The following is a 17,496-nucleotide window of genomic DNA, read 5'->3' on the forward strand; positions in this document are numbered from 1 at the left end:
TAATTTGTAAAGTTTAAAATAAAAAAAAATTTAATTTTTTTTAAATATTAATAATTAAATAATTAATTTAAAATGGTTGAAAGAAAAATAGAACCCGCGGGTGCGAATAAGTCCTCTGGCCTTCTATAAATAATTTGAGCGAACGTATTTTCTACTCTGCTACTGAAAGTGAAAGGGAGACTGAACATGTCATATGATTCTTAAAACTTTCTGTTCATTTCAATCTTCAAAATCAAAAATCTAATTTCAACATTCACAGAACAAGACACTTTTCAATTCAGATATATTTTCCTTGACCTGTATTTCAAATTTTTTCCTTTTTGGGAAAGAATGGGAAGTTTAGTGAAGAAGAGTGGCAATGATGGTAGTGAGACAATGACTACTACTACCACTGAGTCGGGGACCGAGTCAAGAGAGAGTAGTAGTTCAAGCTGTTCCAGCTCTGAAGACTCATCCGAGGAAGTGAAAAAAATGGAGTCTTGTTCACCCTCTCTTCTGGGTTGGCCTATCAGGAAAGCTGGAGTGTCAAAAAACAGTTTGGTTTCTGATGAAATGGGACGTGCAGAGAAGATCCATTTTGATGATTTAACGTTTAAGAAACCAGGCTCTCTTATTTCAGGTTGGCTTTTTGGCTTTTGGGTATATTTGGTTGCTGAGAAAACATTGTGGGAAAGGAAAAAGTTTCTTTTTCTGAGTTTAAACTTTATTTCTTTTGATTAAAGTCATACAACTTTTGGATCAGATGAGGTGTTTCTATTTGGTTACAGAAAGAGCAGAATTTCAAATTTAGAATTTGAATGGTGTTTCAGAGTTTCAGAAACAAATACAGTATGTTTCTAAATAACATACTGTAAACAATTCAAAATTTTCGATGTTTAAAGTTACTCGTAACCAAAAAGAGTTACTAAATAACATTTATTTATTTTTTATCAGATTATGTTTTTTCTTTTTTTGGTAATCTAATTGTTTTTATTTTACTTGTTGAATTGGAATAGATATGGATATGATGAAGGAAAGGTTTGCAAAATTGTTGCTTGGAGAAGACATGTCAGGTTCTGGTAAAGGTGTTTGCACAGCTTTGGCCATATCTAATTCCATTACCAATCTATGTGGTTTGCTCTCTTCTTTATGTGCAGATTTCTCTCAATTACATTTCATTTTTTTCCTTCTTTTTTTTTTGGGTGTGTTTTACTATGTTTTGGTATGATTTTTAGCTTCTATATTTGCACAATTATGGAGATTAGAGCCATTACCTTCTGAAAAGAAATCAATGTGGAAAAGAGAAATGGAACCGCTTCTTTGTGTTGGTGATCACATTGTGGAATTGATCCCATCTTGGCAAACATTTCCAGATGGAAGTAAGCTTGAGGTAATGGGAAAATCTTAGGCCTTTCTGTTTCCTTTTCTGAAAATTCTTGAAATCTCAGGAAAAAGCAGAACTTTTGATCCTTCTACTTTTGACTATTTGAATTTATTATTGCATTTTGAACTAAATGGGTTGTTTTAAAATTCATAGGTTATGACTTGCAGGCCTAGATCAGATCTTTTCATCAATCTCCCAGCTCTCAAGAAACTAGACAGCATGCTTCTTGTAAGATTTCGCATTCATTGTTTCATGTGCTATATGTTCTAAGTTTAATAGCCCATTTTCAAGTTACCACCTGGTTTATTCCGTGACAGGAAATCTTGGATAGTTTTGTGGATACCGAATTTTGGTATGTTGATCAAGGGATTATAGCCTCAGAAGCAGATGGATCAGCTTCTTTTCACGAAAAAATTCAGAGGCAAGAAGAGAAATGGTGGCTTCCTGTGCCCCGAGTACCGCCTGGTGGCCTCTCTGAAAATTCAAGAAAACAACTGCATCACACGCGCGAATGCACAACTCAGATCCTGAAAGCTGCAATGGCCATCAATAATATTACCGTAGCAGAAATGGAAATGCCTGAGTCATACTTAGAATCTCTACCAAAGGTTTGAAAATCCTGAAAGTTGCAATGGCATTCAATAGTATTACTTTATGCAAAGTGATTTTTTTCATTTGTTTGTTCTCAGAATGGGAAAGCCTGTTTAGGGGAGGTTATATACCGGTACGTTACATCAGATCAATTCTCTGCTGACTGCCTGCTAGATTGCCTTGATCTGTCTTCAGAGCATGTGGCTCTTGAGATTGCGAACCGTGTGGAATCATCAATATATGTGTGGCGTGGAAGAACTCACTCGAAGCCCCCGCTTTATCCAAACCATTCCACTGCAAAATCATCATGGGAGATGGTGAAGGACTTCATGAACGATGGAGATAAGAGGGAGTTGCTTGCAGAAAGATCTGAAAGTCTCTTGCGTTGCTTGAAACAGCGGTTTCCTAGTCTAACACAAACTACATTGGACACCAGCAAGATTCACTGCAACAAGGTTCAAATTCCTTTCTCTAAAGACTCCTTTGTTCCCTCGACTATATATGAACTTCTTGATTTTGAACTTTTCAGGATGTTGGGAAATCCATTCTCGAGAGCTATTCAAGAGTTCTGGAGAGTCTGGCATTCAACATTGTCGCCCGGATCGATGATTTAATATATGTCGATGACTTGACTAAAAATTCGGATAAGGTGTCATCAGTGACAACAGCCAGTGTAATTTCTAATAAGAAAGTTACAGTCCCCTCCAGTAGTGTGCCTGTCTCAGGCACTCCACATAAAGCAACATTTAGCAGTAGCACATCAAGCTTTTCACCTGCACCTCTAATTAGTCCTGCAAAAGGGGGGAGAACTCCTTGTCGCCTCAGCAGCAGCAGCAACAACAAGGCTAACCGCGGTTTTGGGGTGAGGAGAGTGTTGACAAATTATCTTGGTGCTGCTGACACAAAAGCAAAGATTTGTTCACTTACAACAAATGGTTCTCAAGGTTTGTTGCATCAACAAAATTCATCATCAGCCACCCAGAAAGGGTCGAAGTTGTGCCAAAATCAAAACTTATGAACCAGGATGAATATATATTGTGATTTAAACTAGGATTGTTTATGGTAGCGGCCATTTTCTTGTGACAATTACTGATGTTCATGAGTTTGAAATATCTAGTTTGCCAATCATTTCAACGTAATTTTTGAGACAATAAAATCATGTGCATAATTTTACGTGCAAACAATGATGTATCACCATATGATTAAGTTTTATTTTATCTTTAATTTTTAACTATTCAATTACATAGTGACATATTATTATTTGTGTATAAAATTATGCATAAAAATTATGTACATAATATTACTCAATACTCTATTCATAATCATATAAACTCAATATTATTGGATTTTTTAAACTTTAATAAAATGGAATGAATTGTAGAACTAAATGTATAATTACCTCTATTAATTTTTTATTATAAAAAATATTATTACAAAGATTAATGAACTAAAATAATATTGAATATAAGTAATTATTTTTTTTATAAGTAAAAATAAATAATTATTGTATTTGATTGAATGTAATAAAAAAAATCTAAATTGTTATTTTATTTAAATATTGTGATTATAATTATTTTAAGTTATTTTTTATATTTCTTGTTATATTAATTGAAAATGATAATATTTTTATTTTAAAGATTTATAAATAAAAATATAATTATAATAAAATTAAAATTATTTTAATAATTTTTTAATATCTAATATAAAGATGGTAAGTAAATTATCTTATATATTATATATCATATTATTATTAACAATAAAAAATTAAATAAATAAAATAATATCAATAATAAAAAAAATTATCAAAATAATTTTTGTATTCTTAATCAAAACCCTCTAAATATTAGTCTTTTAAACAGAGAGACAAGTTATTCAAGTGAATATAATATTGTTATTACCAACGGTTAAAAATTGTAAATATATAATTATTTCTCATGTTTATTATTATTTTTTATTAGTCTTACAAAGAAATCATTTGGAAAATGTTTATGCTTAATCATTTGTTTTTTTGAGTAATGTTATATATATTATTATATAATTAAATATTATTTTATTTTTAATTTAAAATTATTTAATTATATAATAATATATAATTTATATATTTAAATTATATATATATATTTTTTTTTCAGCCTCGTCTTCCACTTTAAGAGAGAATATTATTATAATTAAAAAAGTTTTATTCTTCTCCACCATATTTTTATTTCAAAGTTCTTTACACAAATAAAAAAATAAAAGTGAATTTCTAATTTCACAAGTTAATTAAAACTCATGATAGTGCGAAATTATTATTATTTTTAATTTAAGAAAAGAATTAACTATATTATTTGATCTTAGTAATTTTTTTTTTAAATAAAGTCAAGTTTTCGGTGGGAATAAGATGTAATAATATTTTATTTCAAATAATTTAAATAATTAATGAAACATTATTCAAATTAATAATCAATATCATGATTTAGTAACGTTACATGATATTTTTACTTTTCAGGTCTTCAACGCGGAAATGCGTGACCTTCACTCTGGAACAAGTAAAGGTTACTGCTTTCCCAATGTTCTTTCCTTCCTCCCTCATTTCTCACCGAAAGGAACCAAGCTGCTCAGGTTTTAGATCCTCCTTTGATCTCCATACGCCGCCGTTTCAATGACGACGAGCATCCACATAACGGCCTTAGACGGCCTCATCAATGTTAATTCCCTCTTCACTCTAGCCGTTTTCGTCGGGCTGGCGTGGAACCCGAGGGACCCCACCAACGCCCTCATTACCAATGAGGCATGCCGGGCCGGTTCAAACATCGCCGAGAACATGATCTCCTTCCACGTGTACTCCTTCAGTTCCTTCTTGTTTTCTAGCATCATTGCGTTGAGTCTGAAGCAAGCCATCCGACGGGTCAACGAATCACGTTTTGATTCGGATTTCGAGGCTCAGGTCAACAGGGGTTTGGTTCGGGTCGGGATGCTGGTTTCGGGTGTTGGGTCAGTTTCTGGGTGTATTTGTTTGATGTTGGCGTTGGTTAATGTTGCTCAAGTCAAACTTGGGACGCTCTCGTGTGGGAAGGGAACTGGGCATACTTTTGCTGCGGTTGTGCCGCTCGTGATCTTGGTCCCTTTGGGGTTACTGATTTATGTTTGTGTTGTTTTGTATGCTTTTCTCGCAGCCTAGTTAGTTTTTCTTGTTCGTATTATTGTTGTTGTGTGTTTTGTTTTGTTATATTTAAGGGCTATGAATGAAAAGGAGAACGCTTTCTCATGGTTTAATCAAAATTCTGACTTAAAAATTTTATGTGAAATGTTTTTTTTTTAACCTCTTAATTGGGATTATTGTTAAACAGTGGAATTGGTTGGCTTTCTAGATGTTTGTAGTGAAAGTTGTTTCATTGCTGTTGGATTTTGAAGGATAGAAAATTAGTGGAAGGGTGGCTGAAGCTTTTGAAAGCACTAACAGTTGTCTGCTTAAAATAGTTTGGTAATCTTCGCTATGCAATTGAGGGTGTTTGGTGAGATAATAAACAAAATAAATTTTGATTTTAGTGCTTCTTCCACTATGATTTGTGGGTTTGACGTGTAAAGATATCTTCAGCTGCTTGTTTCATTATAAATCCTGCTAGATTGTGGGGTGTTTGTGCCTTGCATTGAAGAAAATGGAAAATCCAATGAGTTACACTTGCATTCTTGTGTTTCTGGTTATTCTGGGCATTTCTGGGTTCAATAGTGGAGTTAATGGGGCTGGTGAATGTGGGAAATCTTCCCCTGATAGGGAAGCTTTTAAGTTGGCTCCTTGTGCAATAGCTGCACAAGATGAGAATGCTCCAGTCTCCAGCCAGTGCTGCCAAGCAGTTAAGACTCTTGGCCACAACCCTGCATGCCTGTGTGCTGTTATGCTGTCTAATACAGCTAAGAGCTCCGGTGTCAAGCCAGAAATAGCTATAACCATCCCCAAGCGTTGCAACCTTGCTGATCGTCCTGTGGGTTACCGGTGTGGAGGTAAGTTGGCCTATTTTTAGCTTTGGCTAAATCTTTTACCCATCATGCTTCCAGTCTTAGCTTCGATTGAAATGGTGTTTTTTATGTTTGCTGCAGCTTACACATTGCCTTGAAGAGTGAAGAATGTAAGTTATGATGCCTGTGGTTGTAAAGAGGTTACTACTGGTTGTCTAGCTTGTGAAATTGTGTTTACTTGTCATCCAGGCATCTGAATAATATCAAATAATCTATTGCCTTTGCTTAACAAAAGATGCTGCTTCTTGTTTGAAGTTTTGCTTACAAAGTATATTAACTCAATAAACTAGTTCATGTTTACAGTCCATATTATAACATTTAGTGGGCTGAAAACCCAGAAAACATAGTTCATCAACTGAAAGGAAAATGGGTTAATTACACAAAAAGGACTCTGCAAGATTTCCGGCTGAGTGATGACATTAAGTTCTCTTCAGATTATCAGAGCTCATATATGATACTTGCTCAAGTTGACTACTAGGAAAAAGGAACCCATCATTTTGCTGCAAGTCTTGATTTCATTTCTCTTCACTATTCTCTTCTAATACTACCACTTATTTCTAGTGACAAGATTTTAGTCCATCACCATTCCTGCAAGATAATCAACAATACCACTTATGATATAATGCTATATTTTATTTAAATCAGGAAAGCGCAAGAAGATAAACAAATGGGATAATCAAATCACGAGAGGATTTAGAATAACTTGCCATACATGTCTATGGCGACTTTGCTTTATATTGAGGGCAAGGTATTAGTAATAGAGCGAGCCTGCAGAAAATTTAAAAAAAAAAAAAAAACATTAAACTCTTATTTAAGTGTCCAACTATGGAAAATTAATCACGTAAAATTTTTTTATCTAAAGGAATCTCCTTACCCTGCCACCAATTCCCTCTTGAAGCGCTGTTAGCATTATTTCCATCAGGATCATCCTCTCCCCTGTCTCTCTTAAACTGCACATGGGGAGATTCAGTGGTGGATTTGATTCTTGGAGAGTAATTTTCTTGGCCTCCATAGTATATTGAAGAGCTGAAATAGCAAGGTTCTGCAGTTTCATTCTGATAAATTGAATTCTTTTCTTTGCTACTGAAAATACTATTTTCAGCCTGGCTACTTACAGCCTTCTTTTTCAGTGACCCCATTATTCCACTGTGAGAAGACTCTTTCCCACTTCCCATCTGATCATCAAATCAACAAAGAAAGAAAGAAAGAAAAAAAAAAAGGGATTCAGAATGTGCAACATAATTTCTTCTTTAACATTAAAGAAGAAACAGACTTCTACAGGAAATCTACATATACTAAACTAGTTCAACACACAGCAGGAAACAAATAAAAGAAATCTTTCCTTAATTCCTAGATATGTAAAAAAATATAGAATTTTTTTTCTTCTAAGTGAACAAATGATTTAACTTCTATAGTCTAAATATGTTTCTCCTACTTCTTTTTCTCTATCAAGCATAGAATTAGTTCACTAATTATTAATATATGTATGACATACAGCTGAAGAAGGAGCCTTCACCTTTTACAGCCACCCTAATTTATTGCATTCTTCCTAATATATCCAATTTGAGAGATCCCATATTTTATTTACTAAAACAAATCTCTATCCAACCCACAGAAACTCTTAAGCTCCTGTGTAAGAAGTAAAAGCACAGCCCTCTAATGAACATGAACAAATATATGTAATTCACTTAATCAAGTAACCTGTGAAAAGCATAGTCAAACAGCCATTTTAATATCAGAAGCCATCTGCCTAAGAGCAAGATTTTAAGTGTTAAGCATGAGCAAATCTAAAAGCAAAAAAATACATATGTGCTAGTGGTGTAGGTTTTTTTTTTTTTTCAATCAATCTGAAGGAAAATAATGAATACCGTAGGTGGTGGTGGGAAAATAGAGCCAAAAATCCCAGTGGTGGAGGATGAAGAGTTCTTGGAACCAAAAAGATGATCAAATTTTCTAGACGATGAAGAATTGCCAGTTTCTTGCCTTCTGTTTTCCATGTTAAAAATTATCAGTTAAGTAAAGCAATGCAAAGCTACTTAAGAAAGCTTTCTTTGTCAAGTAACGAACAAAACTACCCTTTGATAGTTTTCTCTTAACGGGAAACGACCTCACTGACTAAAAAGAGCCTAAAGAAGAGCAGTGGATAAGAATTGCAGAGGTAGAGACAAACTGATAACTAGGAGGCAGATAGCAGAGAAGCACGTGAAGATTGCAGATGGTTGAAGATATTGTCAAAATTAAGGTCTCTGCTATTTATAGATCCCAGAAACCACACTCCTCTTGGACCCCATAAGGCTTCATTCATTCCCCCCCTCCCTTTGACACATGGGCTGTTCACTTTCAACCAAGTGGATTCATTCCCAGCTTCAATCCCTTCCTCATATTCATTTCGAGAATATGGGTGAGTTTTGAAAAAGGCTCTTAGCTGTTCTCGACTTTGGAGTTTCTATGGAGATAAATGGATAAGATTGTTCGCTTGTTGCTCGACGTGGGCAATCCGAGTAGACGGTCAATTTCAAAAAACAGTTGATTCCTCTATCCAACTTTTTTGTTTCACCAAAATCAACAAAGATACCAATACACCAAGGAGGGAAAAGATAATATTGGAATCTTCCTTCCAAAGCTTTGAAAAGTAAAGGAAAGAATATATGATTTTCAAAGAAAAGTGTTAAGAGTTACTCCCTCTCCGCCATTTTCTTTGAATTTCATCAAGAGTTAATTAGTAGAACGTTTGCTTCATAAGGCTAGATACATGAACACGTCCTTGAAAATTTGAAATGCCCCACTATATATATATATTCTGTTCTTTAAAATGGATTTAAAAACCAGATATAAAAGAACAAAAATCATATGTATAAATCTTGGAAGATTTGAAATCCCCTGTGCTAACAAGTGTTCAATATCATCTATATGTGGTTACAATTCTTTTCTCTCAACAAATTAATTGCACTAAAGCTATCCTTTACTTGATAAAGCAAGATATGCAAGGTTTATGATTCATAGAATTAGGACGGCAGAAGATACTGAAGTTTGAGAATTTTGTGTGACAATCTTCCTCAAGGTTCCTTTTGGATAGATTTTGCAATGGGATAAGTGCATGCATTATATGAGACTACTCTTAAAATATGACAACTCCACGTGAAAAAAGTTCAAAGAATTTTCTGTACAAAAGTAGTAGAAACAATCACCATTTCTAAGACACTTTACTCATGCTATTTAATAATTGAATTGGTTCTCACCTAGATAGTAGACGAGATGTTCTATTTTTTCATATAATTTTATTCTATTTTTAAAGAGGACTCTCATATTTCATGTACGAGACTTAGCCATACCAGCCAAGTTAAAGAGAATCATTGAGCACAATGCCCAGACCAATAGTCTTTCATCTTTTGCTTCCCTTTTGATCTTCTCTAAGTACTCGTTTAAGCACTTTTTCTCTTCTCGTGGCTCCTGTGTTGGCAAATGCTTCTCTTCAATGATGCTTATTGACAATGGTAAGCATGGACGAGTGAAAGCTTCGCTTAAGGAGCTGGCATGATAAGCATGAGTTATTAACTGAATATTTGAAGGAGAAATTAGAGGGAAGTTTAAAATTTCATTGGATATTTACCTTTATTCTAAGTTAAATTTGTGCAATTTTTATAGCTTTTTTAGAATATTTTTTGCTGCTCTTGTATACTAGAAATATACGTATGAAATTGATACCTTTTATTCATTATCCACCCTTGAAAATTATATCATGCCCTGAAGTGAGCAAATTGCATGCATACCCGTGAGATGTTACAATGTTTCAGTCCTAGAAAATTAACCTTTATGTTCCGAAGCTGGAGTTTATTAATAATGGGGATGCCTATATTGTAGTTACAATTTTTTTTTTTTTTTTTGTGTAGTTACAAATACTTACTTTCATATTTCTTTTTAACCCACCTTGTTCTGTTGAGCAGATGAAGCTATTTGAGCTTTCCACCATCCTGGGGCAATGCCAGTGATAAAGTCTACTCCTTGAGGATGGAGACTTTGAGAATTACGAATCAAGAGTAACATTATATGTACAAATAATGAATATAAATTTGTATATAAATAATGATACATTACTCTATGATTAGGAATTAATTTATATATTTTTAATTTAAAATAATCAAATCACATCATACTACATCATATTGAAGAGAACCCAGGACTTGAGATTTGATTTTCTAATCTTGAAGTTGTATTATGGGAAAAACAACTTCAACGGTAAGATTTAGACAGTATTGCCAGAAAAACAATGTCCTTTTCGAAGAGAGATCTATTTCACCAGGGAAGAAATATGCATTAGGTATTTTATGTAAATGGTGGTAGATCACAAGACTCCACGTGCCAATTTTTGATCATCATTGAAGAAAAAAGTGTTCACGCTGTAAATCTTTTCAAGTATTTGATTAAATAGTAAAAGGCTTTGCCTTATTGAAAAGGTTAAGAGCTTATCCTTAGACACAAAAGAATTCCATAACGTACCGAAAATATTCAAACTCCTAACGTACCTATCTATCCTTGGTATGATGTATTCGATGTGCATATCCGTCAAACAAGTAACCAAAATAATATGATTTTTCTTTTTTTCACATTTGTTTTATAATACACACCCTTTTTCTTTTTCTTTACGTAAGTTTATATTTGTTAAAAATTAAAGAGTCTCAGGTAAAATAAAAATAATATAAATGAATGATATATGAATATAGTAGATTGAACTTTAAAATAAACTAATTAATTTTATGTAATATGAGTTTCAATCTTCATACTTATAGATCTAATATATTCTACATATTATTAGAGTTTGCACCTAACCAAACGCCTAACCACCTATGGTATTTGCATATGAGGAAACAATATATGTTTTTCTAAATTTGTTTTATTATACACAATAGATCTGCCCCAGATTTTCTGTTAGTTTAAGTTGAATTCAACTCAAGATTATAGCATATAATTTTCTAATTGGTTAAGTTTTCATTTTCAAGGTTTTTTCATATTACAGAAATTGCATTATGGAATCTGTCGACACAGTTTTCAAAGGAAATATTTTGAATATAAGTCCTATTGGTAGTTGCATGTATCACTCAAGTGAACTTCGTTCCGTTTTGATAGGTTTGTCAATGTGATTAGAATTCATTAGTAAGCCGTATTATTTACAATTTCCTCGAGAAATAATGGGCTCTAGAACATTGTTAACTTGGACTATTGAGAAGTCAAATTTATCTAGGCCGAAGGACTATTTTCCATCCAAGTTTAGTTGCATTTTTAAATGTATATTTGTGAAATTTAAAAAATCTGAAATTTTTAATTGAGATTAAAATTTTTTTTTGTTAGAAATAGAGATAAAATCGTTATTTTACTAATAATATAAAAATATAAAATTTATTATATTTTCTCTCTAAATTTTAAAAACTAACATTTCACTCTTACTTAACTTTAAAAAGTCACATTTCTCTCCTTAAACCTTAAAGTTTTTTTTTCTTCTCTTCGGCCATCCTCTCTGACTAGGGTTGGATCCGAGCCGAGCTTTGCTCGGCTCGGTTCGAGCCCTAAACGAGCTCGGCTTAGCCGCTCGAATTGGCTCGATAGAGTTTTTAAAATTTTTTTTTATACAAAACGACGTCGTTTTGATTAATATATATTAAAAATGACGTCGTTTTGATAAGAAAAAACGAGCCGAACTGAACGCGAGCCCGAAACGAGCCGAGTCGAGCTTGAGCTGAACTCGAGCCGCTCATATATGAACCGAGCCGAGCTGAGCTCGGCTCGAATCCAGCCCTATCTCTGACACTAACAACCTCCCCTCTCCACTTTGCCTATAATAAAAAATTCTAACAACAATTGATTCATCAATAGAACTTCAGGTATTTCAAATCCCGCGGGTATAACTTTGAAAACACAATTAAACTTAGGTGGGAAATAGTCCTTTGCCATTTATTTTCTATTATTTTCCGAAGGCTAGGTGCTTAATTTCCTCTTTATTATGTAATTCGTAAATTAATTAATGTATAGCTTAATAGCAACCTGATCTCACTACTAATAATATGGTTAAAATTTTATAGAACTTATTAAATGTTATTTGCATGATCTAATTAAGTTGCGAATTGGTTTATTATAAGGTTTTCAAATAAAACTTTTTCTCTTAATTATGTTAATGTTACGTGCAGAAGTTGAGAATATTTTCTTTAGTGTAATTAATGTATGCTTGAACATTGAAATTGTTCCACTTTGCAGGCCAATATTCTCTCAAATTGTCAAACTTTAACCTTCCAAAAAGTTAATGCAAAAGTAAAACATAGAACCGAAACTCAGATCAGCCTAATTAATCGGTTAAACTATGAATTAATCTATAATCTAATTTAGTTTATATATAAATATTGATTTATTTAAATTGATCAAATTTAGTAAACTCATTGAACCAAAAAAACTATTTAAAACTAATAAAACTGGGTTTACATAATACTATACAATTTTTATCTTATTAAATTTAAAAGAGTTATTATTTATAAGATCTTAATTAAATTAATGACAAAATTTATAATTATTATTTTTTTATCTATATAATAGAGTATTAATTATTTAATTAATATATTTGAAATTATATTTTATATGTTTTATGTTTAAAAAATATGATAAATGTTTAATACTATTCAGTAAATATATAATAATTTGATAATATATTAAACTAATTGGATATTCGATTAATTAGTCAAATTACGAACCCAAATCCCCATTATTCTCACTATGTTTTAGAGAAAATCAAGATATTAATAAACAAGTACTAGATTGACAAAAATTAACTCCATACTTACATTCATAACAAAATTAAATTTCAAAACGTCAAATTTTATTATATTGATTTCCATGGATTTTAGTGGAAATTATGGAGGTAATTGTCAAACCGAAAGAAGTCAGGATCGCACATATTCTAAGTTTCTGGAACATAGGCAAATTTGCCAAGTAGGCAGATGGAGTTTTCACATGTCTAGACTGCATCAAAGCTTTAATCTTCAACACATGTTTATCGTTGGTGACAAAATTAAATTAAATTGACGATTCGAAGTCTTCGATGATATAAATGCATGCACTTTTGCATGTATCAACTGTTTTAATTATCTACCTTTCTATACAGATTGATCGAACAAATTAATGATTTCATATTAAAGAATAAATGCCTACTTTGAATAAATTATTAATAGCATGCATTGAATGATTTCATATTAAAGAATCTGCCCATATTTCATCTTGTTTTCTTCTCAATGATTAAAAGGAAAATTCTATGAAATTAACGTTTGTAGTATTGTGAAATCACGAGTACTTCAATATTGCCCATCACAGTTTCTCCAGTCGGCAAGGCAGCAGAGTAGGACCAATTAATTTTGATTACATTACAAGTCATCTCCTACGTATAAGTCAAAGTATTTATATGTATTTATATGAATTAAGGCTTTGGGCGGATAAATCCCAGGATATAGTGACTAAATCTATAGCTATTATATTGCAAAATTTAGAGTTTCACACACATAACGAGATAAGTCAGGGTTTTACATATGTGACAGATATTTGAATCTAAACATTTTCTTTAAAAATTTTAATAACCTATTAGTTTTGTTAACCTTTGGACAAACTTTATACTTATCGAACCTAATAATTTTACGACCAATTATAGTAGTGATCATTTTTATTCATTTTGAACAGAGCCGGAAGGACCAAATTGTAGTTTCGTTAATCTTATATTAATTATGTGTTATGCTACAGGTTGCAGTTATGCGTGAAGTAGGTAGCCGTTTCTTTATTGCGTAGTTCCAATTTTCTTGAAAGCTACCTTAAATTCAGAGCTCTCTAAATATACAACTGCCTGAATATTGACAATTGCCTGAATATCATGTGGGATTTAAGCACAGAACTCTGACATTGGGAGGCAAAGATTCATAATCAACGAAGCTTGAGTGAAAATAAAGGGAATTTCAAACATAAAAGAGTAAAAGTTCAAATCTCTTTTGACAATATTTTGAGTTTAAATTTTTGGCTTACCGGTTTTTCATCTGTTTTGGTATTTGCCTGGAGATTATCTTTCCGGGAATTTTTATTAAGCTCTTTCCTATATCCTTTGCTTTATGATTAATTTTGCCAACTCAATGAAAACTAACAAGAAAAAAACTTAATCTTATTAAACTCCACAACCAAACTGAAAATAAAGTACATAATGCAGCCGACAATCTTATTGTGTATATATATGTATATAAAGTACATAAAGAAGATCAGATCAGTGAAAATATTTCCATGGAAGACATTTGAGCTTTAAGCAAGAGCCTTCCCATGTGTTTGTGCATTCACCTCCTTCGCCATCACAGCACTTACACTCAACTCCAAGGCTGGCAAACGTCTTCGAATACCCTGCATACGATAATCACAAAACAAACTATTATATTTTTATTTGATTAATTACAGAAAGAATCGATTAACGCATGCAGCTTTTGATTACCAGGATGATTTACGAACACTGGCCTGCTGGCTTCTGCAACTCCACTGTTTGGAGAATGAGCAAGGGCAACCATCACCAAGAGCACAACAAACAACTGAAAGCCCTTGTGCATGGCCATATTTATAAACTAAACTTCTTAAACTTGCGAGCTGTTCTGTATTGTAATGAAGAAAAGAAGGGATTATTTTTGCTTAGTTGCTTTGCTCTGATAATTGTTAATTGAAGAGTTTTGGCTGTATTTATAATTGAATGGTAGGCATCCTTGGGAAAGAATGTGGTGGCAAAGATACGCGCTAATTTCTTGTCTCCTTTAAGACTTCTGAAACTGGGACCTGCATGTAGGGTTTGAAACCATGACCATGAATTTTTACCACGAAAAATCTTGTCTTCTTCTTCCTCCATTCTTTACCGTTAATTTCCCTTTTTACTATTTAACGGAGGAGATATTTGAAACGGGAAAATTTTTCTTACTCTAATTACTAAAGAAATGAAAATGTTAAGAGGACATTAATATATGCTTAGTTGAAACTACTGGTATAAATAATGAAAGACTAGTTTACTATGTGTATATTTTAAGTATATAAAATAAATATATAAATAATATATTATTATGTAATTAAATATTATTTTATTTTTAATTTAAAATCATTCAATTATATAATAATAAATTATTTATATATTTATTTTATATATTTAAAATATATACATATAATTTTAATTACGGTAAAATGTAAAAGATATTTTAATGTAAAAACTAGCTGTTGGAAGAATTTTGATTACTAAGTCAGAGCGTTTCGACGACTCTTTTCAAATTGAGCCCCATGATGTATGTTGCCTTAACGTGCACTCCGGCGTGAGGACAAAGAAAAAGATTAAATAATGTAGAGAAAGTCTTTATTTTATCATTTAAATTGTAATTGATGATGTATCAGAACGTCATCGTTTGATAAAACACTTGCAGACTGACTTCTTCAACATAATCAGTGGCCTCCCTGTTTGCATTTCGGCGATGATTCTTAAATTATACGTTCAAGAAGATTTGATTGGCGTAAAATTATGGGTAAACATATTTAATATATAATTTGATTATATAAATATTATTATATAATTAAATAATTTTAAATTAAAAATAAAAATAATATTTAATTATTTAATAATATATTATTTATATATCTAAATTATACCCATAATTTTAACTATTCCTTCTAATATTCAAACTTATTAAATCATTGGGTTTCGAGGTTTTTACATTTGGACTTGAGGTTTTATTGAGGAACAAATTTAAAATACTATTTTTTCAGAGAGTTCCTCGTAACAATTTATTTTCCATGATAATATGATGGGCAGTTTTACATCTCATATACAATCTAAATATAGATATAGAACTTCACACGATTTAGAAATTTATAAAAAAAATTCAGATTGGAAGTGGCTTTTATCAAATTCTAAGAGAGATTTTTCATATTTGAAAAGAGTTTCCTAAAAGAATTTAGAAAATTTAAAGAAAAGATTTTCCTAGCAACAATGAAAAAATTGAAGAAAGTCTCGGAAATTGATCTTCATTTGATTCATGAGACATAACCTCGTAAAATTTAAATTTATTTATTTATAAAAAATAAATAATATTATATATACCTATTTTAAATATATAAATGTATATATATTTATATATATTATTATATAATTAAATTTTATTTTAATTTTAATTTAAAATTATTTAATTATATAATAATATATATTAAATATGTACATATTTATATATTTAATATAGTTTTATTAAATTTGTAATTCACTTTAGTAATTAACTGTTAAAAGTGTTTGACCAGTTTCTCCTTGGCAGCGTGGCCTTGACTCTAATTTATTTGATTGTCATGCATTTACATCTAACACATGGTAAAGTCGAAATTAGTGTGTTGATTGATTGAAAAAAGGTCTATTTCCCACTCAAATTTTAGTCTACCATAAAAATTATACCTATGATTAATAAAAAGTTTAAATATTCATCTATGAACTGATTATTATTTAAATTTTTTGTCAAAAGGAAGGGTAAAATCATTATTTTATTTATAAACCTTAAAACTTTATAATGTATATCATTTTTCCCTTTCTTAGGTTTTAAAACTAATATTTAAAAACTAATACTTTAACCCATTTTGAAAGTTTGAAAAGTTTAAATTTCATCTTTATATTTTGTTTTCCATCTCTAACCACTATTATTCTGACCGACGGTAGATGTTTTCCACCTATCATTCAAATCTGACCATGAAAGATAGCCACCCACAACGACGAAGGATGATAAACATTGTCTAGAAGACATGATGAAGGACCACTCATTGTCATCCTTCGTTGCATTGTCCTTTGTTGTCATGTCATCTTTGATCTCTTCTTTCTAATTTGGGTAATGTTTTATTATCAAAATAAGAAAATTACATTGAAGATAGATTACTGGATATAAATGATTACTAAGTTTGATTAAATTTGATAAAAATTAATGGTATAAATAATTAATATGTTTGGTTAACGGTAATAAAATAATACTAGTATATTATTTTATATAAATGCCCTTGAATATAATTATTTTAAATATTTTTTATATTATTTGTTATATTAATTAAAAATAAATTTATTTTTGTCTTAAAAAATTAATAAATAATAATATAATTATAATAAAATCAAGATTACTTTAGTAATTTTTTAATACCCAAGGTAAATGTAGTAATCAGATTACCACCTATATTATCTGTCATGTCAGCATTGGTAATAGAAAATTATCGTAATATTTTTTTACTAACAAACCAAACAAGGTAATGTAAGTAATAAAAGATAAATTACTAAAGTAATATTTAAAACACTGTAACCAAATAGCTCTTAAGGGTAAATGTTAGTTTTCTAAACTAAGGAGGGAAAATGATATAAATTTTAAGGTATTAGGGTTTATAGGTAAAATGATAATTTTATCCCTGTCTCTAATTGAAAATTTTAATGACAGTTAATCTATAAGTAAGTATTTAGATTTTTCATTTATCATAGGTATTATTTTGAGATTAGA

The 17,496-nt window shown here is 31.1% G+C and overlaps 4 protein-coding genes across 5 annotated transcripts; 3 read left to right on the forward strand and 1 right to left on the reverse strand.

Annotated features, from left to right (window-relative positions):
• Positions 1 to 245: 245 nt before the first annotated feature.
• Positions 246 to 3,119, forward strand: LOC123227381 (rop guanine nucleotide exchange factor 5-like). The gene is made up of 7 exons (XM_044652159.1): positions 246 to 619; positions 996 to 1,112; positions 1,215 to 1,369; positions 1,517 to 1,591; positions 1,681 to 1,971; positions 2,053 to 2,409; positions 2,484 to 3,119. Exons 1-7 carry the CDS (start codon positions 331 to 333, stop codon positions 2,970 to 2,972), a joined length of 1,773 nt encoding a protein of 590 aa, XP_044508094.1. The 5' UTR covers positions 246 to 330; the 3' UTR covers positions 2,973 to 3,119.
• A 1,319-nt stretch (positions 3,120 to 4,438) lies between these two features.
• LOC123227016 lies at positions 4,439 to 5,215 on the forward strand. The gene has a single exon (XM_044651625.1). It carries the CDS (start codon positions 4,596 to 4,598, stop codon positions 5,112 to 5,114), a length of 519 nt encoding a protein of 172 aa, XP_044507560.1. The 5' UTR covers positions 4,439 to 4,595; the 3' UTR covers positions 5,115 to 5,215.
• A 136-nt stretch (positions 5,216 to 5,351) lies between these two features.
• Positions 5,352 to 6,180, forward strand: LOC123227019 (putative lipid-transfer protein DIR1). Its single transcript, XM_044651628.1, has 2 exons — positions 5,352 to 5,935; positions 6,032 to 6,180. Exons 1-2 carry the CDS (start codon positions 5,593 to 5,595, stop codon positions 6,046 to 6,048), a joined length of 360 nt encoding a protein of 119 aa, XP_044507563.1. The 5' UTR covers positions 5,352 to 5,592; the 3' UTR covers positions 6,049 to 6,180.
• A 29-nt stretch (positions 6,181 to 6,209) lies between these two features.
• On the reverse strand, positions 6,210 to 8,355 carry LOC123227017. Of its 2 annotated transcripts, none has more exons than XM_044651626.1 (4): positions 7,819 to 8,355; positions 6,825 to 7,125; positions 6,663 to 6,718; positions 6,210 to 6,538 (listed from the first exon to the last, which is right to left on the reverse strand). In XM_044651626.1, exons 1-3 carry the CDS (start codon positions 7,945 to 7,947, stop codon positions 6,702 to 6,704), a joined length of 447 nt encoding a protein of 148 aa, XP_044507561.1. In that variant the 5' UTR covers positions 7,948 to 8,355; the 3' UTR covers positions 6,210 to 6,538; positions 6,663 to 6,701. The 2 variants fall into 2 exon arrangements, with proteins under 2 accessions (XP_044507561.1, XP_044507562.1); XM_044651627.1 differs by having other exon boundaries at positions 6,658 to 6,718.
• Between the last annotated feature and the right edge of the window lie 9,141 nt (positions 8,356 to 17,496).

The sequence above is a fragment of the Mangifera indica genome, chromosome 10, assembly GCF_011075055.1.
Source record: "Mangifera indica cultivar Alphonso chromosome 10, CATAS_Mindica_2.1, whole genome shotgun sequence".
NCBI classification, from domain to species: Eukaryota; Viridiplantae; Streptophyta; class Magnoliopsida; order Sapindales; family Anacardiaceae; genus Mangifera; species Mangifera indica.

Bases quoted from the DNA above. Each gene is read 5' to 3' on its own strand.
- LOC123227381 (XM_044652159.1), top strand. From the start codon at position 331: ATGGGAAGTTTAGTGAAGAAGAGTGGCAATGATGGTAGTGAGACAATG. The intron at 1,113-1,214 runs GTTTGCTCTCTT...TATGATTTTTAG, and splicing joins TTCCATTACCAATCTATGTG to CTTCTATATTTGCACAATTA. The intron at 1,592-1,680 runs GTAAGATTTCGC...ATTCCGTGACAG, and splicing joins AACTAGACAGCATGCTTCTT to GAAATCTTGGATAGTTTTGT.
- LOC123227016 (XM_044651625.1), top strand. From the start codon at position 4,596: ATGACGACGAGCATCCACATAACGGCCTTAGACGGCCTCATCAATGTT.
- LOC123227019 (XM_044651628.1), top strand. From the start codon at position 5,593: ATGGAAAATCCAATGAGTTACACTTGCATTCTTGTGTTTCTGGTTATT.
- LOC123227017 (XM_044651626.1), bottom strand. From the start codon at position 7,947: ATGGAAAACAGAAGGCAAGAAACTGGCAATTCTTCATCGTCTAGAAAA. The intron at 7,126-7,818 runs GTATTCATTATT...TTTGATGATCAG, and splicing joins TTTTCCCACCACCACCTACG to ATGGGAAGTGGGAAAGAGTC.